The sequence below is a fragment of the Cryptomeria japonica genome, chromosome 4 (assembly GCF_030272615.1).
Source record: "Cryptomeria japonica chromosome 4, Sugi_1.0, whole genome shotgun sequence".
In the NCBI taxonomy this organism is placed as follows: Eukaryota; Viridiplantae; Streptophyta; class Pinopsida; order Cupressales; family Cupressaceae; genus Cryptomeria; species Cryptomeria japonica.
In genome coordinates this window covers 409,496,722-409,522,109 of record NC_081408.1, presented here as the reverse complement: position 1 = coordinate 409,522,109, position 25,388 = coordinate 409,496,722, and the positions used below count along the sequence as shown (strand labels likewise).

At 37.7% G+C, this 25,388-nt stretch overlaps 1 protein-coding gene across 1 annotated transcript; it reads right to left on the bottom strand.

The window, feature by feature from the left end:
* Positions 1–1,086: 1,086 nt before the first annotated feature.
* Positions 1,087–22,503, bottom strand: LOC131050575 (2-C-methyl-D-erythritol 2,4-cyclodiphosphate synthase, chloroplastic). The gene is made up of 4 exons (XM_057984773.2): positions 22,225–22,503; positions 21,920–22,137; positions 3,427–3,557; positions 1,087–1,479 (listed from the first exon to the last, which is right to left on the bottom strand). The coding sequence occupies exons 1-4, from the start codon at positions 22,383–22,385 to the stop codon at positions 1,246–1,248; spliced, it is 744 nt and encodes a 247-aa protein (XP_057840756.1). The 5' UTR covers positions 22,386–22,503; the 3' UTR covers positions 1,087–1,245.
* Between the last annotated feature and the right edge of the window lie 2,885 nt (positions 22,504–25,388).

Sequence of the window (25,388 nt, the reverse complement as noted above, 5' to 3'; positions counted from 1 at the left end):
GACTCTATGCAAAACTGATATTAAATGTGTTGTGACCGCATTTTGTATGTAGTTTTGGGCGGGGTGTATAAATTGATCTATTAGATACTATAGGTTTATTTTATGAGCTGTGATCGGAGGTTTTCTTCCCAGGGTTCTTTCCTCTGGTATGCTCTTTGAATCCTGTGTATAAAATAAAAATAATTAATAAAAAAGTTTAGTGGAATAATCCACTTTTATTGAAAAAAAATAAAATTTAAAATCAAAGTTCTTGAATTCAGCAATAGGTGTTTTCAATTTTATGTTTAGATTTTGTATTTAGGTTGATAAGCGTAGGGGCGGGATTCTTGGGGAAAGGGGCCATATATTTTTTTCTTCGTGAAAGGGTATTATGATTTTGAGGATTAGTAGTTCATCCTTGAACCATAAAAGCTTCAGACCCTGATTAAATCTGATCAAAAACAGCCCTAGCTTAAGTTTGCCTTTCCTGCAAAAATAAAAATAGTTAAACAAACTCGGAACAGAAATGGGGATATATGTAATCAAATCCAAAACCTTCAACAAGGCCTAATACACATAGTAGAACACGTTGAATTCTCAGACCAAAATCACCAAAAGTTTGTTGGGTATTCCAAACACCTGACCTAGCTTTTATCAGACTGCCCACTTCATGTGCCAAAAACCATGGTGAGCCCTCTTTAGCAGGAAAAGAAAACTGCAACTTGAGAATATATCCCACACGTACTCCATGTGCCCCAATAATAAACCATTAGCAAAGCAACTCTATTAGAGTTCTAATTACTAATCTAAAATTATATAGGGTTCTAAACACCAAAGTAAAAAACCAATTTAAAGTTCCATATTACTAATCTAAGTTTATATAGAGACCTAAACACCAAAGAGAGGGAGAGAGGGATGATGGTGGGGGTGGAAGGATGGGTGCACATAGAGAAAGACAGAATTCCATCTTAAGATATGCACTGTATTAAATGGATCGGAAATTAACAAACATCACAGACGATAACCAAACATATCATCTACCCAAGGAAATTAGGAATTATTAAAAAAATTTAAAAATCTTATTGCCAAGCCAATAACAGCAATAGATTGGATAGAACATAGAAGTTACCATTATTTTCAAGGGGAGGGGAAGATGTTTAACTATTTGTGCCTGGAATTTTTTTCAATGCCAGGGTAACAAGCTGCTCTTCCCAAAAGCTACTTTTACAACCAGTTTCCAAGATCTACTTGAAGATGCAAATAAAATTATTTCTTCATAAGAAGTACAACTGTATGAGCAGCAATACTGCGGTTCTCCCCAAGACTATCAACCTTCTCGTGTGTCTTAGCCTTGATATTAATAACAGAAGAAGAAGCCCCAAGCAACGCACAAAGGTTGGCTTGTATTACCCCCTTATGAGGGCTTAATTTCGGTCTCTCCAAAATCAATGTTGCATCCAAGTTGCCAAGCTCATATCCTGCCTCATGCATAAGTTTGACCTGTAATATAATAAAAAACGAGTTAGAGACATATAATTCATTATGGTAGAATGGTAGAACCTACATGACGAGTCCAGCTTGTATGTCATCACAAGAAGCAACTAATTTAGCCATAGTAACCTAAGCTGTTTATGTCCTAATCACAAAAGGGGATTAATGAAAGATGTAATTTTTCAGTTTGATGAATCACATTTGATTTGAAGTTCCTCGCTTAAAATACAAAATTGATACAAGAAACATATCATTCCAAAAAACAACAGTTCAAGACTTCTGATATTGTATTCATTGGGTAGAGTAAATGAGCGTAAAAGGCATCCATTCGGTAAATATAAGAAAAAAAATGAGGAAAAGACCATTTTGTTCCCCAAAAAATAGACTAATTTGTAAAGTACCACTATAGATATCGTTAAATATTTCCCACAGATAATACAAAAACACAAAAAGAAAGCAAATCATATAGAAATAGAAGAGATATCTCTATTGTATGCAAACAGAAAAATGTTCATAAGAAACAATAGTCTAGAGTTGGTACCCAAAAACATTGCTCTTAAATGGAAGCTCTCTTCAAAGATATAAAGAGTTAACTCATACATGCTTTAAGAAAAACAAAAGTAAACAAAATTAAACACGACATCGTCAAAAAAATGTAAGAATATTTTGAGAGCTCCCTTATTAAACAAAGTTGCTGCCCTCTTCTTCTCAGCAACGATAAAACATGAAAGTAGAACTATTCTTTGAGAAAAATCAATAAAATAATATCAACCCATGTTATGTTGTCTCCCTGAAATTTTTTACATAATCATCGAATTCATAAATTCTTCATATAACCATCAAATTCGTATTTCTTTTTTTGATTAATTATTGAATTGATAAAGTCTTAGCATAATCATTGAATTCACTACGTAAACATGGGAGACAACTATCATGGGTGCAATTCTTGTGGTAGCCTGTTACTGCAATAGGCCTAAAGGCACGATGGGTCTAATCCAGTCTCAATAATTAAGTTTCCTTTTGCTCTTAATGTAAAAACACTGAACAGCAAAGTATTGGCGAAGTAGACAAGCAGAACAAGGAAACTCCATATAATAATGGATCAGTAATTTGAAATCTCTCATCTGGGCAGATATTTCAGGAGTTAGTACCATGCTCATACACATGTCCAAGACTTGTTTGACAACTTTACAATGAAAGTATGAGAATACTATTTTTTTAGCAAAGATCACACGACTGTCGAAGGAAAACACCCGTCTATAGAAATGAGAAGAAAACAGTTTCTAGTTCACAACAAAAATTATAATAATATTAACATCAAAATTTGATAGAGTCAGATGTTCTTAGATGAAAAACTGTATATTAGTAATGCCTTGACAAGGTTAACTATTCTTTATACAAACACTCACAATTGGCTAAGTATCAGCAGTGATTTTATACACAGAATTTTGCTTAGGTGTTTCAATACAGGTTGCATAGAGGGAAAAATAATAATGAATTCCCTAATGTTCGGAAATATGTTCACATTTACACCATTGAAATAGTGACCACGGAAGATTACAGAATGAAAATGCCTTAAAACATCTTAGCAGGCTTGTTTTTACTATTTGAAGCAGTCTTTGGAATTAAACTAGCTTTTATATATATATATATATAATACGCGGAGAAGACATAAAGAAGTCAATATATATTTATATAGTATTGTATTATTAAATAAAATTATATTGATATATAATAATATTATTATATTATACTATTATAGTTATAAAATAATATTATTATTTTTAAAACTAATGAATTCCCTAATGCTCGGGAAAAAGTTCACATTTACACCATTGAAATAGTGACCACGGAAGATTACAAAATGAAAATGCCTTAAAACATCTTAGCGGGCTTGTTTTACTATTTGAATCAGTCTTTGGAATTAAAAGAACAGAATTGGATAATGATTTATACCGCTTCTTTTACAAACACTGAAGATGCTGCCCCCTTCCACTTTGGATCATTATCAGGGAAGATCTGTCCAATGTCTGGAAGGCCCAATGCTCCGAGAATTGCATCCACAATGCAGTGAAGCAAGACATCCCCTACAAACAAAACAGAAAAGTTCCCCAGGTCAATTCTTTAACACCATGCCAACCGGCCTCTTGCTAAGGGATCTAAAGACTAAAAACTTTACTGTGCATGGATATTTATATGCAATGAAAGAGAACAAATTTTGTTTATCCATTACTAGATGGCATTTATGTTTTATGTTTCTGGAGATTATTTAGGAAAGGCGCACATCTGAAAAATATATCAAAGTGCAAGAAAACGATAAGAATTATGGGTTCTGACTTGCATGTATCTCTAAGCCCACTTCTTCATTCCTCTGGTTGCAAAATGAGCAGACAAAGGAGTGAAGTATATATATTATCCAATGGGCTATCTCACCTCATGTATGCCAGATTACATGCCAGCAAATTTTACTTATTCTGAAAACAATAGTTAAAATAGAATAAACGATACTAGAATTACATGGAGAAAGGATTGGCATATTACCAACCCCTGAGAACAGCATTTGGTAGTCCAGAGGGATGCCCTCAAACAAAAATCAGTTGCCAGTATAGTTTTCTGGGTGAAAAGGTTTCACAAGGGATAAGTCTTTGCACAATACGAAGAGGTGGCATCTAATAGATGATAATTCACGATGAATCCATCCATTACAGATACTGATCCATTGCCAGATGGAATTATGATTTTGTAATTTTACTTTAATGAATAAACTGGGATTTTTTGGTCCCTTCTGAGACAATATTATGATTTTAGATACAGTGACATTAAGCGATTTTCAGTTTACTGATTGCTTAGTGGCCACAGACATCTGAAAATCCGATGATTCACATCACATGTAAAAAATTTAAAATTACTAGATCCCTCATACCAACAATGATTGTGAAAATAAATGAATCCTGAACCACATTAGGATAATAGGAAGTCAAAATGAACAAAAGAGAAGCAGGTGAGATTGAAAATAAACATCATTTTCTGAAGAGCATGTTAAAGCAAAAGTGCAATATATGCTCCAAATAGAAAAAATAGTACAAAGTCAAACCATAGCAGCAAAAGTCTTTCTTGAGAATAACTCACCAAACCAAAAGATAAAGATTTCAATCTATCAGAATTAAATTGGGAAAAAATTGGGTTAGGGTTTGGATTAGGGAAAATCAGAAAAAATGCTGCAAATATCAGATAAAAAATCCTAACCCTAACCCAGAAACTGATTTTTTGGCTGAAAAATCACAAAAAATAATGATTTGTCAGAAAATCACAATATTTCGGAAAATCATGTTTTAAAAAAACAAAATGGTTTGGATGATTCAAGCAGAATCTCACAAATTTTTGATGAAAAAATAGGGTGGGGGGCAAGAAACAATTAATTACAGTTCATCACGATTTTTAAAAGTTTTCTGCTTCTATGGTACAATACTACAAATCAATAAGAACTCCTTTCAATGCATATTATTAATAGCGACAAAGATCTGGAAGTTATTTTATGCTTTTAGAGTGGAGTGGGGAATCAGGAGGCAATATGGTGCATAGTGAAGATAAGCAACTTGCTTATAATTCATGATGCTTAGAGGAACAAAAACACAATGGAAAGCAGACAAAAATCAGGTTTGGTTTAACTTCTGAGTGAGGCTGTACAATGAGTTTAAACAAGGATATTTTCTCTTCGCACAAGGATAGATGTGTTGTACAGTGGAATTTGATGATTGGTGATGATTTTTTTATTGAACTCTATGTTTGCTGGTTTATTTTGGGTTTAGCATCCCTCCATTAGTTGATATCAGAGTAGGTTTTTATTGTGGTGGGCAGTGACAAAGTCCTTAGTTTTCCAGAGATTTTCAAGCACAAGAAAAGGGTGTCACCTAAACATGCAAAAGATTCTACAACCCTTGGGTTTAGCTTCCCTCCATTAGTTGATATCAGAGGAGTAGGTTTTGATTGTGGTGGGCAGTGACAATGTCCTTAGTTTTCCAGAGATTTTCAAGAATAAGAAAAGGGTGTCACCTAAACATGCAAAAGATTCTACAACCCAAGAAATCAATGCTTTGAAGAAATTCTTCAGTATAATATTAAGAAAAGCTAATATTTGAAGATTATAACTGTATACAGTTTACAAAATTAAATAATTTCAAATTCCTTCAACAGATATAAGTAATGCTTTAATTAAGGAAAGAGAAATCTCACCTACACCAAACTCATCCTTAGAAGGCCTTCTACATATAAAGGAACTGAGAAAACTGATGTGCAAATATGATAGTGGTAAAGCAACAACTAACTAAATCACCAACACCACCAATTGGGAGACATGAAATTCTATGATATTACAAACTGTTCAATCACACCTTACGTGCATCCAGCTTTTTTTTTTAATCCAACCATCTTTAATTCAAAGTAACATGTTCTTTTTCCACTAATATCAATGTAAAACTTTTCATCCTGTGCATTGACAACCTGTCAAATTACAGCAAGGATGCATACAGCCTGAACAGGCCTGATGTTAAAGCACATGCAATTCATATTAGAGGCTACAAATTTATATCTTGAGGACATTAAAGTTGTACACCTCAATACAATATATGGTAAATGGAAAAACAACTCCATTGTAGAATGCTTGCATAAGGAAGTCTCCTACACCAAACAGGTTTCTTGCTTGGCTGTAACCTAAAAGAATAGCTTTACGTTTTTATGTTTGCAACCTTTTGTATAAAATATACAACACATTATGAAAAAATAGTTGGAAAGGATGTCACTTCCACATTTCTCATGTGCTCCTGAAATTTTCCATTCACCTACCAGCAAATCTGTTCTTCATAACTTAGCGCATGGGCAGAGAATCAATTTCAAAGCTCTGGAGAAGGAAATGCTCTCCTGTGGGCTGTGTACAAGCAGCAATTGGGTACAGAAATGATGTTCTATGTACAAGGAAGAAGGCTTCAGTTTTTGGCACTAAAGATTAATTCTCTCCCTCTATTGTGGATACCTCCTTCAAGTGGGTTCTGATGCTGTGGCCATGACTGAATTTTCAAGGTCCTCTGCACACCTCTCCTCTAATGACCTTGGAGGAGACAGAAGCCTCGATAAGATCAAACCAAGGGTTTGCAACAATTCTTCCACAGACGGGACAAATTCTTCAGTTGGTTCACTCTTCCGCTGGGGTTATTAAGGATTGTAAGGTGGTAGAGCATAAGACATACAAAGCTTGTGGCTGGTCACGTCCAAGCAAACTCAAACAGTGGTTTTTTTGTATTAGGTGACTAAGAAGGAAGATAGTAGCAGAAGCAAGTCACTTGTATTTGCAAATTTCAAAAAAATTGGGGTAGTTTGACAAAGCTCTATGAGTACTCGATACTCCATTGGAAACCTTTGGTGAAAATGGGGTTTATTATTTGCTCATGTATGAAAGGTTGGTTCCTGATAATCTGAAGATCCCCTTCAGATAGGGATACCCTACTCTAGGGAGACCCATGACTCTGGGATAAGGCTTTCTTGGGTTTGAAACCATGGTATCCAGATTTCAATTCTCTTACCAAATCTTTCTATGTTTGTACAGTTTCGGTGAGGCTTCTGAACCCTCCTCTTTAATTTTGGTCTGCTGATTGTCTTTCCTAAATTGGTAATTCTCTAGGGAAACTACTTTCCATCCTAGATATGAAGTAGACAATCACACATTTCACCTTTGCAAGAATTCTTCTTGTTGAAATTGATTTATCAAATAAATTGTAGGAAGGAATTGATTTAAAAGTTGGAAACAGGATTTGGAAGCAACAATTTGATACGGAGTTGTCTATAAATGCAAATTGTGTTTTGCCATAAGCCACCTGGCTGCAAATTGTCCAAAGTTTTTTTCTCATGGCTCATCATCATGCCCCCCTAAGCTAGACAACTTGGTGGAAAGAGGTGGAATTGTGGAACGAAGTGATCAATTCTGATTGCAATGAGGATGATCCCTCTAAAGCCTCCTTGGATAGTATCTCTTTTGAATGTTTAGATTCTCTTTCGACTTCCATTCTCAAGGCATCCACAGATCTTGTGAGTAAGGTGGTCCCTGCCAATGGGTCTTCTTATAGAAGTGTTGATGTGCATCCCCCTTCTACATATCCAATGTAATGTCCCCACTTCTCTAGCTACTATCGAGATGTGTTTCTTCACCTGACACACATCTCCACAGGTGAATTTCAGAGTATGGAGATGATTGGTTAGCCAAAGGGGACCAATACTTAGTCAATTTCTTGCTTTGGTGAACTTAATAATATAACTTTATAATATAAAGTTATAAAACTTAAGTTAACTTAAAAGATGTTTTAATAAAACTTTATAATTTCCCCTTGGCACATCTTTCTAGGTAAAAGATAATTTAAAAAGGTGGTCAAATTTTAATAATGGGCCGACCCTCATCCCCATTGAACTTATGGGGAGAGAAAAGATTCCATTGGGATCTTCTTTTGATGCCTTTAGCGGTTCGAATTAGGGGTTGAACGCATAAGGGTGGAGTTGGAATCATTATCGAGCATGTTTTGGTGATTATTTTTTCATTTTTCTCTCTGCAACAATCTGACATAGCAGACACAGCAGCTTGGAGACCCAAATTGAGGACGAAAACCCTTGGTTCAGGCAGGTTGGACGATACCCCAGCCCATATTCTTACTTCAGCACTCAGAAAAGACAAGTTTCAGGCCAATTGAGGGTCAATTTTTGCAGATTTGTGGATCAGAATTGCAAGATTGACAGGGAAGATCAAATCTGAGCACTTGGATTGGTTTCTTCAGCAAGAAACAGCACATTTATGCCTGCCGTACTATTCCTAGGCCAGCCATACCACCTATCTTGCCTGGGAGACCGTAGAAAATAAACTGGAGGGTTTACATTAGGTTTTTTTGTGCAAAATTCATTGTCAGCATTAGGAATAAAGAAATAAATCATTCTTTCAGGCTTTTGACAACCCTAGAGAGAGATATGAGCAAATCAGTGGGGAAAATTGACCAATTTCAGTGAAGTCTCCTAGAGGCCTGAGGGAAACAGCAGCAGTTTCATCTATTGGTGCGAGATTTGTTTTTGGTAATTATTATTTAGGAGAATAAAACTCATTGGAGCAGTTAGAACACATTGGAAGCTCCTGTAGCAGCATCTGCACTCAATTAAGGCAATAAGGAAGCCCTCCAAGCAAGGCGTTGGACTCCTGGTAGGCCAATTTTGGCATGTCATTGTTGAATTTCATTATTTATTGAGATTTGATAATTGCTATTAATGAATCAGTCAATTTGAAAATTTATTTTCAGTCCATTGTTTATGTTTCATTCCTGTTATTCAATTGCATTGTCAAATTCCCAAGGCATATTTATAACAAAAACACAAAAAAAGCATAAAACCTCAAAAACAAACATATAAAACCAAATTCCCCTACCACTGGCCAAAGAAATCAAAATCAGAAAATTAAATCAGATTGCTTCAATCAGTACTTGGCATCTTTCAGTGGTATCAGAGCGATGATCCTGCCAGCCTGAGGGTCATCGGAGAAATTTTATGCATCGGGGCAGATTTGGTACCTACAGGTTTTACACATGCAGGAGACCTTGAGTGGATTTGAACTTTGTCACTGAACCACCATTTGAGACTAATATTGGTGATATTCCAAAAGGTCACGGGAACCCGCACAAACAGGAGAGACAAAATCCACTCAATCCTGATGAGATCATGAGGAGTTTGGCTGTATCGCAACCAAGATTTGTCCAAGCTATTAACAAGTTACAGGACACACTAGATGCGATGGATTTGAGAAACCACAGGGTCAGGCGCAGAAGCCGTAGCAGGGCAGTTTCAGTTGTAGGGAGTCGTGGCAGTAGTAGGACTCCATCTTCCTTGGGAAGCGCATCCATCTCACCACGGAGAGACAAGACCCATACTAGGATAGCTGATAGGCCTATGCTCCCTCGGTTCACTCCTAGAGATGAACCACCATTGGCTGATCCACAGAATGGAATCACTTTCCAGGATACAGTCATGGCTGCTAGCAATGAGTGGGCTCCACTTCCAACACATGTCAGAGATGCATTTCCCTTGCATCAATATTGTATCCAACGCCATGATTCTATGAGGGGACAGAATGACAAGGGACCCAAATAATAGTGGAATAATGATTTGAAGAAAGCTACTAATAAGCTGACTTTATCCACTTTTGATGGCAGTGGCTCCATTAGTGCACGAGCGTGGGTTCATAAGCTAGACATATACCTATCCTTGAAACCCATGGCTGAAAATGAAGCCATTCAATTTGCTGTCCTACACTTGGAGGGTGTTGCATATGATTGGTGGCACCATGGATTGGTCACTCAGAATTATGCCCTTATTCATTCATACGCAGAATTCAAAGAGAGGTTGATTGCCACGTTTGACAAGAAAGATGTGGAACTCTACTACAGGGATTTAGCTCTCCTGAAATAGTCAGGACATGTGGAGTCTTATATTAATGAATTCCAACGTATAGCAGTGATGGTCCCTGAGATGCCCGATAGGAGGGTAGTGATGCTCTTCATAGAGGGTCTTCATGAGAGATATCGTGGTTTGGTTAAGGCTTTGAAGCCTGAGACTTTGCAAGAGGCTATACAGCTTACTTTGGACTTGGACACCACACCTCCACCTTCCACTTTTCAGCAAAACAAAAACTTTCCCAGGAACTCCAAACCCTTCCAAAAGTCTTTTAATCCACAGAAGGGTAACACATATTTTCCTAAGATTGATCAGGAGTCTAGAAATGAATTGAGGAGAAAGAAACTATGTTTTACTTGCAAGGAACCTTGGGAACCGGGACACAGATGCCTTGGCAAAGGCAAAGCCCATCTCATTGAGGTGAGCTTAGACATGGAGGATGAGCACATACAGGACACTAATGATGAGGGGGTGCATATTGAGCCACCATGGATAGAGCTTGATTCTACTAATGCACAGACTACGGCCAATGTCACCATGGCCACACTTTCGAGCTATCCTGAGTTCCACGCTTTCAGATTGAAGGGAACTATACAGGGGCAACATGTAGTGTGTTTGGTAGATACTGGAAGCAACTCATAATTTTATTGATCAGCACCTGGTAGAAAGACATGGGTTGCAGACAGAGGAATTTTTCAGGATTTGGAGTGAAGGTTGCAGATGGTGCGGTGTTGGGATGTACCAGGAAGATTCCTCAGCTCAGTATCCAGATGGGAGATTACACATTGATAGATGATTTTTATGTTTTGCCATTAGAGGACTATGATGCAGTAATTGGTATGCAGTGGTTACAAGGAATTGGCAGATATGTCATTGATCACCGCAAGATGCAGTTGGAGTTTCTAGCTGATGGTAAGAAGAGAATATTGAGGGCATTATCAGATGGAGGCCCCAAGGACGTTTCTTCTCGCAGGATGGAAACTATTATCAGGCACAGAGACATCCTTTGGGCTACACAGTGCTTTATTTCATCTAAAGCACCTTCATCTCAGGATGGCAAAACTTATCACATTGATATTCAACAGATTTTAGATAAGCATGGGGTGGTTAAAGCACCTTCATCTTAGGATGGCAAAACTTATCACATTGATATTCAATAGATTTTAGATAAGCATGGGGTGGTGTTTGGTGATATACCACCCAGTGTACCGCCTGATAGAGGCTTTGAGCATGTGATAGAGTTAGAAGAGGGAGCAAAACCAGTCATGACCACTCCCTACCACCATCCTAAGGCCTACAGAGACAAGATAGAGAAGACCATCAGAGAACTTCTGGACATGGGATTCATTAGACAGAGTTCTAGTCCCTTTGCTTCTTCAATAGTGCTAGTGAAGAAGGATGGGACTCTATGCATGTGTATTGACTACTGTGCACTCAACAAGAAAACCATTAAGAACCGGTATCCCATTCCTCGCATTGATGAGCTATTGGATGAGCTTCATGGCACAGTTTATTTTTCAAAGATTGATCTTCGATCGGGGTATCATCAGATTAAGGTGCGAGAGGTCACACATTCACAAGACAGCTTTCAGGTGCCATTACAGTCATTATGAGTTCTTATGATGCATTTTGGTCTCACTAATGCCCCTGCTACATTTCAATCATGCATGAACCACATATTTAATAAGCATCTACATAAATTTGTGTTGGTATTTTAAATTTTTTGCAGATATCTTGATTTACAGCAGATCATGGGAGGAACATTTGAGGCATCTAGATGAGGTGTTGAGCATTATGGAATCACAGTCATTGTATGTTAAGATGTCTAAATGTGAGTTTGGGCTCACAAAGATTTTATACTTGGGTCATGTGATAGGAGTAGATGGAGTCAAAGTTCATCAAGAAAAGATCCAAGCCATTCTTGATTGGCCACCTCCCAGGAACATTTCAGAGTTGCGTGGTTTTCTTGGGCTATGTGCTTATTATAGGAGGTTATTTTCAGCTTGCAGCACCTTTGACAGATCTCACCAGGAAGGGAGCTTTCATATGGACTCAAGAGGCACAGGAGGTATTTGATAGACTTAAGCAGGTGATGAGCACTTGTCCTGTGTTGGCACTTCCTGATTTCACCCAACCTTTTGTGCTTGAATGTGATGCTTCAGGAGAAGGTGTGGGTGCAGTACTTATGCAAAATCATCATCCTATTGTGTATGAGAGTAGAAAACTGAAAGACAATGAAAAATTATACTCTACATATGATAAAGAAATGTTGGCTATTACGCATGCACTCACAAAATTCAGACAGTACTTAGTTGGAAGGAAGTTCATTGTTAAAACTGATCATAACAGCCTTAAGCACTTTTTAGAACAAAAATATCTCAATGAAAGGCAACAAAAATGGGTCAATAAGATGGGTCAGTAAGATCCAAGCATATGATTTTGACATTGAATATGTCAAAGGGAAAAAGAATATAGCTATTGATGCATTATCTAGGAAACCATCTATTGCTGCTCTTTGTTCATTGAGTGAGATTTCAACTGATTGGAAATCTCAACTTTTGGTAGAATATTCCAAAAATCAGCATGCATGTGAAATTATGGATGTGATCCTTCAGGATGATAGGTACACGGTTGTGGATGATGTGATTTACTACAAGGGAAGAATATATTTGGTTCCGAAATCTAAACTGAAAAATCAGATTTTACATGCTTACCATGACACTCCTGTAGCAGGACACCAAGGGTATGGCAAGACTTATAAACAGATTTGAGAGAGGTTCTCCTGGAAGGGCCTCAAAGATGATGTTTTACAACATGTACGAGAGTGTATTACATGCCAACAAAATAAAACTGAAAATACATTCCCTATTGGTTTGCCACAACCATTACCCATTCCGGAGCAAAAATGGACAGGAATTTCGATGGACTTCATCACCGATCTTCCCAAGGTTCAAGGGAAAGATTGCATGTGTAGTTGTGGACAGGTTGAGAGAATATGCCCATTTCTTTCCCATAGCAGCAGATTATACAGCTTCACAGGTTGCTGATCTATTTTTCAGAGAGGTATTTCGGCTCCATGGTCTTCCAAAGACCATTGTTAGTGACCGTGACAGCAGGTTCATGAGTTCTTTTTGGCAGGAATTGTTTAGACTCACTAGCACAGAATTGACACCCAGCACTAGCTACCACCCTCAAACTGATGGTCAGACTGAGATTGTGAATAAGTGGATTGAGGGGTATTTACGCAACTATGTGTCAGAGCAGCAACATACATGGGTTCGTTGGTTGTATTTAGGAGAGTTTTGCTACAACACGACACACCATATGTCTATTGATATGTCTCCTTTTTGTGCTCTATATGGTTATGATGCTATGACATTTATGGATTTGGCACTTGGAGATGGTAGAGCACCATTGGCACTGGATTGGCTTCAGGAGAGCCAAGACATTCTTAAGGCACTTAAGGAGAACATTCAGCAAGCCCAGAATCAGCAGAAGCTATATGTTGATCGCCATAGGATTGAGAGGTCATTTGAGCTTGGAGACATGGTGTTCCTGCGTCTCCAACCTTACCGGCAGAGTTCTTTGAAGATGAGTGGGGCAGAGAAGCTCAAGCCCCGATTTTATGGTCCGTACCGTGTATTGAGGAGAGTTGGGGAAGTGGCATATGAGATTGAGCTACCACCAAAGAGTAAGATTCATAATGTCTTCCATGTATCTTGCCTCAAGAAGGCAATTGGACAAGGCACAGTCACTTCTTCAGTGTTACCACCCTTGGATGAGGAAGGGAAGTTGGTTATGGTTCCAGTTGAGATCCTAGATAGGCGTGAGAGGAATTTACGGAATAGAGTGATCAGGGAATACTTGGTTAGATGGAAGGATTTGCCCATAGAGGATACCACTTGGGAAGGAGAAGCTATTTTACAGAATCCAGCTCTTCAGTTGCTTGAGGACAAGCAATCCCGAGAAGGGAGGACTGTAATGTCCCCACTTCTCTAGCTATATTGAGTAGTGTTAATTCACCTGACACCCATCTCCACAGGTGAATTTCTAAAAATGGAGATGATTGGTTAGCCAAAGGGGACCAATACTTAGTCAATTTCTTGCTTTGGTGAACTTAACAATACAACTTTATAATATTATAAAACTTACTTTTTCTAAAAATAGAATAAGTTAACTTAAAAGATGTTTTAATAAAACTTTATAACTTCCCCTTGGCACATCTTTCTAGGTAAAAGGTAATTTAAAAAGGTGGTCAAATTTTAATGATGGGCTGACCCTCATCCCCATCGAACTTATGGGGAGAGAAAAGATTCCATTGGAATCTTCTTTTGATGCCTTTAGGGGTTCATATTAGGGGTTGAATGCATAAGGGTGGAGTTGGAATCATTATCGAGCATGTTTTGGTGATTATTTTTTCATTTTTCTCTCTGCAACAATCTGCCATAGCAGACACAGCGGCTTGGAGGCCCAAATTGAGGACGAAAACCCTTGGTTCAGGCAGGTTGGACGATACCCCAGCCAATACTCTTACTTCAGCACTCAGAAAAGACAAGTTTCAGGCCAATTGAGGGTCAATTTGTGCAGATTTGTGGATCAGAATTGCAAGATTGACAGGGAAGATCAAATCTGACCACTTGGATTGGTTTCTTCAACAAGAAACAGCACATTTATGCCTGCCGTACTATTCCTAGGCCAGCCATACCACCTATCTTGCCTGGGAAGACCGTAGAAAATAAATTGGAGGGTTTACATTAGGTTCTTTCATGCAAAATTCAATGTCAGCATTAGGAATAAAGAAATAAATCATTCTTTCAAGCTTTTGACAACCCTGGAGAAAGATATGAGCAAATCAGTAGGGAAAATTGACCAGTTTCAGTGAAGGCCTGAGGGAAACAACAGCAGTTTCATCTATTGGTGCAAGATTTGTTTTTGGTAAGTATTATTTAGGAGAATAAAACTCATTGAAGCAATTAGAACACATTGGAAGCTCCTATAGCAGCATCTGCACTCAATTAAGGCAATAAGGAAGCCCTCCAGGCAAGGCGTTAGACTCCTGGTAGGCCAATTTTAGCATGTCATTGTTGAATTTCATTATTTATTGACATTTGATAATTGCTGTTAATAAATCAATCAACCTGAAAATTTATTTTCACTCCATTGTTTATGTTTCATTCTTGATATTCAATTGCATTGTCAAATTCCCAAGGCATATATATTACAAAAACATAAAAAAGCATAAAACCTCAAAAACAAACATATAAAATCAAATTCCCCTACCGCTGGCCAAAGAAATCAGAATCAGAAAATTAAATCAGATTGCTTCAATCAAACTTGGCATCTTTCATCCAATGCAAAATTCATCAGATAACTGTCCTTCAGTAAATGCCTCTTTTGAAAACCCTTCGTTAAGTTCATCTGATGCTTGGGTCACGGTGGAAAGAAAAAGGAAGGCACCTTAAGCTAAAGATGACTCATCATTCTCATGTGAAAAGGTTCAGCTAGGTCTAAGCCCTAGTTTAGAAGCTATTATTTCCTTCCTAGGTTTGTAATTGTGAGCAAAAGGACAAGCCGCTCCAAATAAATGCACGACCTTAATTTTATTTTAAAAAACGTTCTCCTTCTCTTGCTTCCAATCCCTTTTAATCCAAAACAACATATCCCTTCTTTTGATTTCAATCCATCTAATCCCTTTTTATAAAAGGAATAACGAGATGTGGTTCTATGGAGGTGTGTTTTGACTCGCAATTTTCCTTTCAAAATGATCCACCAATAGTTTTGAAATATTCATATAGGTAAACATTAAAAAATTTCAAAATGTGGAGCTCCAAGTTTTTTGTCTGCAAGCATTAACATTAACAGCATGGTCCCATGCATCTGCTTAATTTTCTGAGGCTTGGGTTGTTCCATAATCTTTTTAAATTAACACAAGTATAATTTGGAATCTAGTCCTGAAATGGTGGAGCAGCTGTGGGTTAGGGTTATAAAGTACAAGTGACGATGCAGGGGAAGCTGAAATTATGCGGCCCCGTGGCTCAGCATTGTCTTACCTACCATTTTACATTTCCTATCAAATTTTACTTCTAAAATTTAGTTACAAAAAGACCATAAATAAATATTACATACAATGGATTAATCTCTGAGGAGCAGGGAGGCTTTTTTGCTAGAAGACAAATTTTTAACGGGATTATAATAGCAATAGAGGCTGTGCATTCTATGGCTGTCTCTACGCAGAAGGCTATGTTTATAAAATTGGGCATGGCTAAAGCTTATGATAGAGTCAAATGGACCTTTCTGCATAAAGTGCTTAATGCCTTTGGATTTGGCATGAATGGATCAGGTGGATTATGAGTTGCATCACCTCCTCTTCTTTTGCAGGTCTTATTAATAGTGAGCCCACAGAGTTATTTAGTGCATCGAGAGGTCTTCGACAAGGTGATCCTCTTTCCCCGTACCTCTTCATTTTAATGGCTAAAGGATTGGGAAGATTTATAAAGTCTAGAGTCAGACAGGGTTTGGTCCAAGGTTGGAATTGGGGTCACAACATTCCTTCCTCTACCCATCTTCAATTTGTGGATGATGTTGCTCTTATGGGTGTTGCCAGAAACAATGAAGCTACTAACTTTAGAAATGCTCTAGATATTTACTTGAAAGCCTCTGGACAAAAGATTAATGAAGAGAAATCTCCTATCTTCTTTTTTAATACTCTTGTTCTCATTCAAGCCAAGATTGCTAGAATTCTGAGATTTAGAATTGGAACCCTTCCTTTTGTCTATCTTGGGGTTACTCTTTTGGCAAGTCACTTACATGGGGGGTTCTAGCTAGAAATTTTAGATAAGTTCCAACGTAAGGTTAGTCATTGGACTAATAGATGGCTTTCAACGGCTGGTAGAGTGACTCTTTTAAAGTCTGTGATCCAAGCACTGCCTATTTATAGGTGCTTTGTGTAGACAGCTCCGGCAAGCTTTATTAAAGAATTTGATGCCCTTTCCAAACAGTTTTTATGGACAGGTAATTTACTTTCATCGAAATGGAGTTTGGTCAAATGAGATTTTGTATGTAGGTCAAAACAAGATGGGGGTCTTGGCCCGTGACATGCAGGAATGAATGGTCAAGCTCTAGCTGCTAAGATATTCTGGAGTGATATGCCAGTCAAAATCAAAGTTGGGCCAAAATCCTTAACATAAAATATTTGGGATGGGTGGAAGGAAAGGAAGTGCCTTGGTATAGTCTTCAAGGAAGTAGATCCATGATTTGGCATACTCTCAAAAGAGGAGCATAGTTAGTTAAGCAAGGTTTATTCTGGATTTATAATAAGGGTGTTGATGCTATGTTTTGGAAGGAATCCTGGGATGGTTTCCCTCCTACTTTGGCTCAATTTTCCCATTTGCATTCTTTGTGCAATTGTATCCTTTAAGCTAGATGGGCTAGAGTTGAAGATTTTAAGGTGGCTATGAACTTGGGGCATGGACAGTTGGCTAGATGGAAGGAACCACATGAGTGGCCTGTTGGAGGTTCACTAGAGGATAGGAAGGAGCTTGCTAGAATCTTAGCTGATAGAGTGTAATTCACTCAATGGAGCAGATATTCTTGCCTGGGGCCCTAATCCAAAGGATAAGTTTACAGTGGCTTCGGGATATCAGGAACTGGACAGGTTGGCTTTTGGAACGGCAAATGTGTCATGGGGGAAGCAAGTTTGGAATAGGATGGCTTGGCCTAAGTGTAATTTTTTCTTGTGGCTAGTCATGCAAAATAGGTGTCTCACTTGGTAGAATCTTAGGAAGGCCTTCTATTTGTTTTTTGTGTGGAAAAAGTGAGGAGACTAGCCCTCATCTGTTTTTTCAGTGTTCTTTTACTAGAGAGGTTTGGCATTGGTGGTGAGGTGTTTGGAGGCATTCTTGTGTTCATGTCAACTTTTTGGTTGACTTCTGGAATAGCTTGGTCAGACTTCCTACTAAGACTTCATTTCTTAAGGTTGCATGGGATATTGGGCCCTGCTTCATTATTTGGCAATTGTGGCTTGATATAAACCAAAGAGTTTTTCAAGATAAGAGGATGTTGGTGGAGCAAGTTTGGTTGCGGGTTACGCATATGATATAGGAAACTCTGATGGCTAAGTGTGATCTTTCTGAGATAGTTGAGCCTGAAGATTTGCAATTTGTCTAGAATTTAAAGAATTTTTGGTGCGAATTTTGGAGATGGTCCCCTCAGGAGGCAGCAGGCAAGGTGTAGACATGCTAAGCAGAAGGTTCAACGGGATGGTAAGTGGTCTCCTCCACCTCTAGGAACTCTTAAAGTTAATACTGATGGATCTTCTAGAGGAAACCCGAGGCATGCAGGACTTGGAGGAGTTGGCAAGGATAACTTTGGTAATGTTATATTTTTATTCTCGAAGTATAAGGGGCATCAGACTAATAATTGCATGGAGGCCCTTGCTGTTCTCTTAGCTCTTGAAAGGGGGAGTGCTCTTGGTTGGAGCAAGATTATTTGTGAGTCTAATTCCCAAGTGGTTGTGGATATGCTGAATAGACAGAAGGTGGATGATGTTGATTGGCATTTGCTTGTGGTGGGCTATCAAATTCTCAGTTGGAGAGACTCCTTGGAGTTTGTCTCCTTTCGTTATGTTCGCTGTGAGTGGAATAGGGCTGCTGACTGTTTGGCCAAGTGGGCTTTGGAAGGATTAGATGGTTGGGATGTTGGAGATTGGGGCCAATTGCCTCAGGAGTATGGTCGGGATCTTGAAAATATTGTTTAGGAGGACAATATGAGATAGTTTTAACCCTTTAGGGGGTGCTCTTTGCTGCTGTTATGTAATGTTATTCTTTGATTAATAAATTTTTACCCCTTTTAAAAAAAAAATATTACATACGATAATAAGGAAAAAAATTATAGGACTAAAGTTGCAACTAAAATCTCCTAAAAGTTTTGAGCAGTGCAAATTAGAGAAATTAGCTAAACGGTTGCATAGGACCCTTCTGTTTCATAGACACCGGAAAGGAGTGCTGAAAATTTCCAGTAAATATACAATTATTTGGGTAGATTTTTTCGCTAATGGCAATCAAGAAGAAATTAGATTTTTCTGAAAACTTTACTACCAGCATTTTTGGTTGCAATAGGAGAAATGCAAAAATCAATCTTGTATGAAGCCATTTTCACTGCATCTTTTGGCATTTTTTCCAAACATGATGCATTAGAACCAGTATCCAAATACTCTCTAGGCTTAAAATAACTAAATACATGCCACTTAATTAACCTCCTAGTGTATATATGTGTTGGATATATAAACTCTATTCAATCACACTCCCTAAGCATCGGTTACATAAAGCCACAGCTATCATGTAGAGACATGTATGTTCATATATTTTGCCTATTTATAGGATCTTTGGATTCATAAATTATTTATGCAGTAAATCTATTCAAAGATCTTCAATTTCAACAATTGATATCAAAGCAAGGTAGTACCATTGATTGAAGAGATCATTCCTAAATTTAAAAGCTGTGAGAATTTTTTTCCACGGCAGATTTAGTATTAAAGTTAGCGGCACTAATATAAGCTTGTAATTGAAGGAATTAAACTTGTGATTCTAGAAGCCACAAGTTGAAATAAAGCTTTGCTATTAAATAAATATCTAAATTGTCCGTTATAATACGAGGTCAAGTACAAATACAGGACTTTGGTATGCCAGTGTGGCAAAAACAATTCTTGGGTATGGTATGGCTGTATTATGTATGTATATATATATAGATGCAAAAAAAATAAAAAACATATTGAATAGTATATACATTTGATACAGATATATGTGTTTGTGTGAAATAGGTTTGTGTTTGTCAAACAACAAATATAAGGGGCATATTTTAGGTTTTAAGTGCTTTCTACAGTTTTTTTATGTTTTAATGTTAAAAAAAAAGCTTTTTAATTTCGTTTTAAATTTTTTTCAATTGCAGGAGAGTTTGGAAGCAGCTGGGAGCAGATAGGGAGTGTCCCTGTCTGCTCCCAGGCCGCTCTGAAGCCTAGCCCAATTGGATTCGAGAGTAGGACTCTAAAGGAGAGAACCCGGTAACTTAGATAAATATCAAGCTAGGGAGAAGCTTGTGGAAAGACTATTAGTAAATCCTTGTCTTAATAATATAACATTAGGAATAATTTGTGGTGGGCTATCATTTTTTGTTTCTAATTTGAAAAAAAAAATGTTTCACGTAATGCAAATAATATATTGAATGTCATCTCTATTAAGATGACTGGTGCTGACAACTATAGAGAATGACATCATTAGATGAAAAGCATTTTTCTTATGTTGGACCTCACCTCCATTGTCAATTAATTAAAACAAGGCATCGCACATTTTTTTGTCTACAAGGAGAACTTGACAAATAATCCCTCGAACCACTGGCGATGATAAACTTTTCTCTTGGTAGTAGACTGATAGAAAATGTGTAAAATGCACCAAAGGAAACTTAGGATGCAATCACCACAATCTTTGAGCATAGAAATGATGTAAGAGCACACATGCTTCGAACTCAAATATACAATCTCAAAATGGGCAGAATGATAATTGAGTGTCTCAAATTTCAAGGGTATTTTTAAATCATCTTACTAATGCCAGTGAGACCATTACCGATAAAGATCCCATCTCCAAAACTCTCAACAGTTTGTCAATGCCATTTGAGAATTTAAAGTCTACACTCACATTGAGTCAAAAATTGGCAACCTTGAAATTCAATAATTTGGAGGGTAACTATTTCAACATGAAGAAATGCTTAATAGAGAGGATGAGACTGAACCAGCAAATACTTTTGCTTCTAAGTTCAAGGGCAAGAAGCCTTAATGGGAAATACATCCTATTATGGATAATGATGAAAGAGAAATGTAACAAAACAATCGAGACATAATGTTACATTGGGAGATGATTCAAAGTGACATGTTGAGTGAGTTGGCAAAGCTCCTTTCAATGCAAGGTAAAACGTGTATTGATAATGTTTTACTTGTTTCAAGACTCGAAAGAAATATTCTCTATCAGCCAAATCATTGGCAAAAACATGAAGATTATTTTTGAACAAGGAACTTGTAAGGTAAATAGTTAAGGGAAATTGGTATATGATGAATATATAAAAGGAGAACTATTTTATTTGAGGACAAATTCCTCTAAAGCCTTAGTTTCAAGTGCTGTTTCAAGAATGCAGTTGTGATATGAAAGATTCAGCCTTATCGACCTGGAGACACCAAAGGAACGTCAGAATATAGTATATGGTCTTCCACCCATCTATAAAGACTGTGTTTGTGAAGCCCATTATGGGAAAACATAGAGAGAAGTTTGATTCTGGGAAAGCTTAGAGAGCTTCCAGAAAATTGGAGTTAGTTCATTCTGATCTTTGTAGATTGACGAAGACGGTTTCTATTGGAAAATCTCGAAATTTCGTGACATTCATTGATGACTTTTTTTAAGGTATGGGTCCCACTTTCTAAAGAACAAGTCTGAATCATTTGATGTTTCAAGAAGATAATGGTATTAAATGTTCTTCAATTGTAAATGGCTAGCTAATAAGCCTATTTGTTATAGGCGGCATCCATCGTCTAGTTTCTCAGTGTGATGGAAAAAAGTTTATGGAAGAGTGTTAGAAAATATAAACTCTATCTAATCACTCCCTAAACATCTGTTTCAAAAAGGCACTCCCTAAACATCTGTGCATATAATTTGCCTATTTAAAAGATCTTAATCTATTCAAAGCTGTTCAATTTCAAAACTATGCATGTTCGTCATAATAGCAGGAAGACTAGTTGCAATTCATAGAGACTGTTCCAAGATAACAGATCCCGAAGATATGCAAACTAGTAAAATGATTTGAGTATGCTCTTGCATAAAGCAATTTAAAGAAATCGAAGAGTGCAGGACCCGGTAGCGAAATAACTGGTTGGGTATTTTGCAAGACGTTTATGAGAGCATAAAAAAGCAGAAAGGAGTGATTGTGATGAGATTACCATCAGAATGAGCTTCACATCCTCGGTCATGAGGTATCTTGATTCCTCCTATGAAAAGGGGCAAATTTGGCTCCAACCGGTGCAAATCAAAACCATGCCCAATTCTGAATGGCAGCACAGGTGCAGATACAGCATCACTAGTTTCAGTGGAAGTGTAAGTTACACCGCTGGGTGAAGCCAACCTTGTAAATGTCATATCTTCATGTTTCAATCGATCCCTGGAAAATGCATACACAATCCAATAAGTCGTCTATTACCCACAAGCTGCTTGAGACACTTCACAATCTGACGGAGCTGTAACGTACCTTTTAATTGATAAGAATTTCAAGTTGGATGGCTTGCGAATACCCACGCTCAGACTCACATTTACTCTACCTCCATCCCTCTCCGCCGCTTTGAAGGTCGACTGGGTAGATAATTTCGATACAGTGGTAGCGGTAGAGGCTGAGGCTCTTATGGATGCCATGTCTTTGCTCTTCTCTGCATTTTAACAGCTCACTCTTGCTTTTATAAGGAATGCGCCCGGAAACCGCCAAAAACAAAGAATCTTGTCCTCTTTTTTGTAGGAAGCACACCCGGAGAATGCCAAATTTGAAGGATCTTTTCGAGGCATTCAAAGACAATATATCAGTCAAATATTGAAGGCGCTTGACCAAATACATAATGCAAAACTGTAAGAGAATAATCATTCCCAAAGTTAAATATAGAGTTGAATAAAAGCGTAAAATCATACACAAATTAAAGAATAATTGAAATGTTTATTTAAGAAATAAATTTTGAAGATGAATTATGAAAAAATGTGGCTTTGAATCCATTTTTTGGAAGGGGCATAAGCACGTGGGATCCATGGGAAAACAACTCATTCGATCTAATGCTTCCAATTTCCCACATGTGGAATGCAAAGAACCTCAGCATGCTATTGATATGTCTTTATTTTCAGAAGGGCACCGCTTCAAAATGAAAAGTTGGTGTGGGCACACTAAGGTCCATCGCATCCTATTGGAATCAGCGATCACTGAGAGAGGAGGGGGAGGGGTGAATCAGTGATCTACCGGATAGCAGATTTACAAACTTAACTTTCAACCACTGGAAGCAAATATTTAAAACTGAAATGCAAAAACATGAAACAAACAATCACAAGATCATAACACCGGTATTTTTACGTGGAAATCCAAATGGGAAAGTAGCAAAACAATATTACAAAATTAGGAGTGCACAGGCATTTAGGCACCCTGCCTAAAGCTCACTTCTCAATTACAATAACCCGGAAGGATACAACCCTCGGGGAAGTCTCACTGACTTACAAGACAATTACAGTGATGAATTACAATGTATGAACTCTAAGATAGCATCAACTATGCCTGGATGAGTTTCGGTTAAGTGCCAAAACACTGACTGGATCACCTTCTCTATTCTGCTCTATTCTGCCCTGTTCACTATCTTAGTCAGCTACCAGATCAAGAATACGCACGTGAAACTGTGCCAAAATGGATTCTTGATCACCTCTCGCTCGCATATATTCGCACCATCTACCAAAAAGATCACACACACCAAACTTATATATCGGCACCCACAAAATAGGTCATACATCATGTCGGCCTAAAGGTGTAACGTGTAGTCATAGGTCGGCTTGATCGAATCCAAAAAGATAAGTGTGGATCACCAAAATAATAGCAAAATGATGTGTCTAAGTCGGCCCAATCAATAAGAACACGATTCAATGCACCGCAATCACCGGAAAGCTTCCAGACCCAAAAATGCTTTGTTCTACCTAAAATACTGATTAACAAACTACCGGTTAACACCTACTTCCGGATAAGAAGAATTATGACCACCAGATCGGATCTCCATGAAGAGTTGTCATCAATGACAACCCTAAACTAAAAATCAGCCACCAGAAATCACCGGATGAGTGTTAATTGCCAACAATCTCCCCTTTTGGCATTGATGGCAACACTCATGAAAAATGACTAAGTGTTGAGCATTGTACACTGGTTCAAAAGAATCAAAAGAATTTCTAAGGCTCCCCTTAGACAAAGAATTCCACTCTTCAATACTATACATTTTACACCGTTCCTCTCCCCCTTTGACAGCAATGCCAAAGATGTGGCGTTGTCCAAAATTTATGTAGAGAGATACTTATAAATACTTGAAGATATCAACATAAGTAATCTTCAAAAATCCTAGATGAGTATCCCACCCACTCTTCAAGTTGTCCAAAACTGTGATGAATGCACTAAATACAGTAGCATGAATTTCTAACTCTCTCAGATCAGATGATACAAGCCAAGCCATCTCCTTCATACAATCCACCTTATTACTTAATATGGTGTCCAATCGGGTGGCAATCAGGTTTTGGAGCTCACCTACTTTTCTCAAAATTTTCTCCTTATCTGCTTGAAGGCTTGAGATCTGATCGTGTAGGGCTATAATTTGTCCTTCAACACTTCTAGTTAATGTTACATTTGGATCAAAGGACTGAGAAATGCCAGCAAGCTTGCCCTAGCAAACACCTATCTTCTTATCAATATCTACAGTGAACTTAGGCAAAATTAGGCAGGATTTGTACAATTTTTCGGCTTCTGACAATTTGTCAGAAATAATCTGTAATCTCTTATTTAGTCTCACTCTATCATTCTCTATCATCTTCCGAAATATTTGCTTCCTAACATCCTTGAATTTATCCAAAACTTTATGTGTAGTTGTCTTCTCCAAAGAATCAAAACAGGTACTTACATTGTTAATTAATTGTAACAATTTACCAGAGGGGTTGTTATTTGAATCTATATGTACATTAGGGGCCACCTTCTGCAAAACATCTATTGACATCAAAATTAGCTTTTTATCCTCTGATTCAGACTTCACCAGATCTTGGCTAGCCTGAGCTTGTAAGCAGCTGCGAGCATGAGTTTTTCAGCAGGAGACATATTTCCAAGATCAACATAACCATCAAGATTAATAGGGATTTGAGGCGGGGTTTCTGTAACCGGAGGAGTAACAATTGTCGGATCAGCTATACCTTTGCCTTTGTCAACCTCAACAACCTTAGCCTCTGGTGTCTGAGCATCCTTCTTATCTCCCTTATCCCCTTAATCTGTTGCATTGGTGTTGCCACTTGGTGCAATATCAACATGTTGGATCTTAGGGGTTACAGAGCTATCCACCACCAGAGGAGCATCATCGGTCTCAGCATCAAGTGTAGTGTTAGCTTGGTCTTCTAGATGATCCTCAGTATGAGTTTCAACCTTCTGACTACCTTGCTTATCTTCCGGCTGAGATGACTTGAATGCATCCTTGTACAGAGGGTCATTTTGAATTATCTTTTTCCATATATCCTATGTTTCTTTCCTTACCTCCTCTACATTTCCAATCATTAATCTGTTAATCCTGCTTTTACTTCTAAATTCCTTCTTGTTTGCCTTTTCAATCAATCTCTTTGCTTCACTTTGTGAAACACAGGTGCAAACAT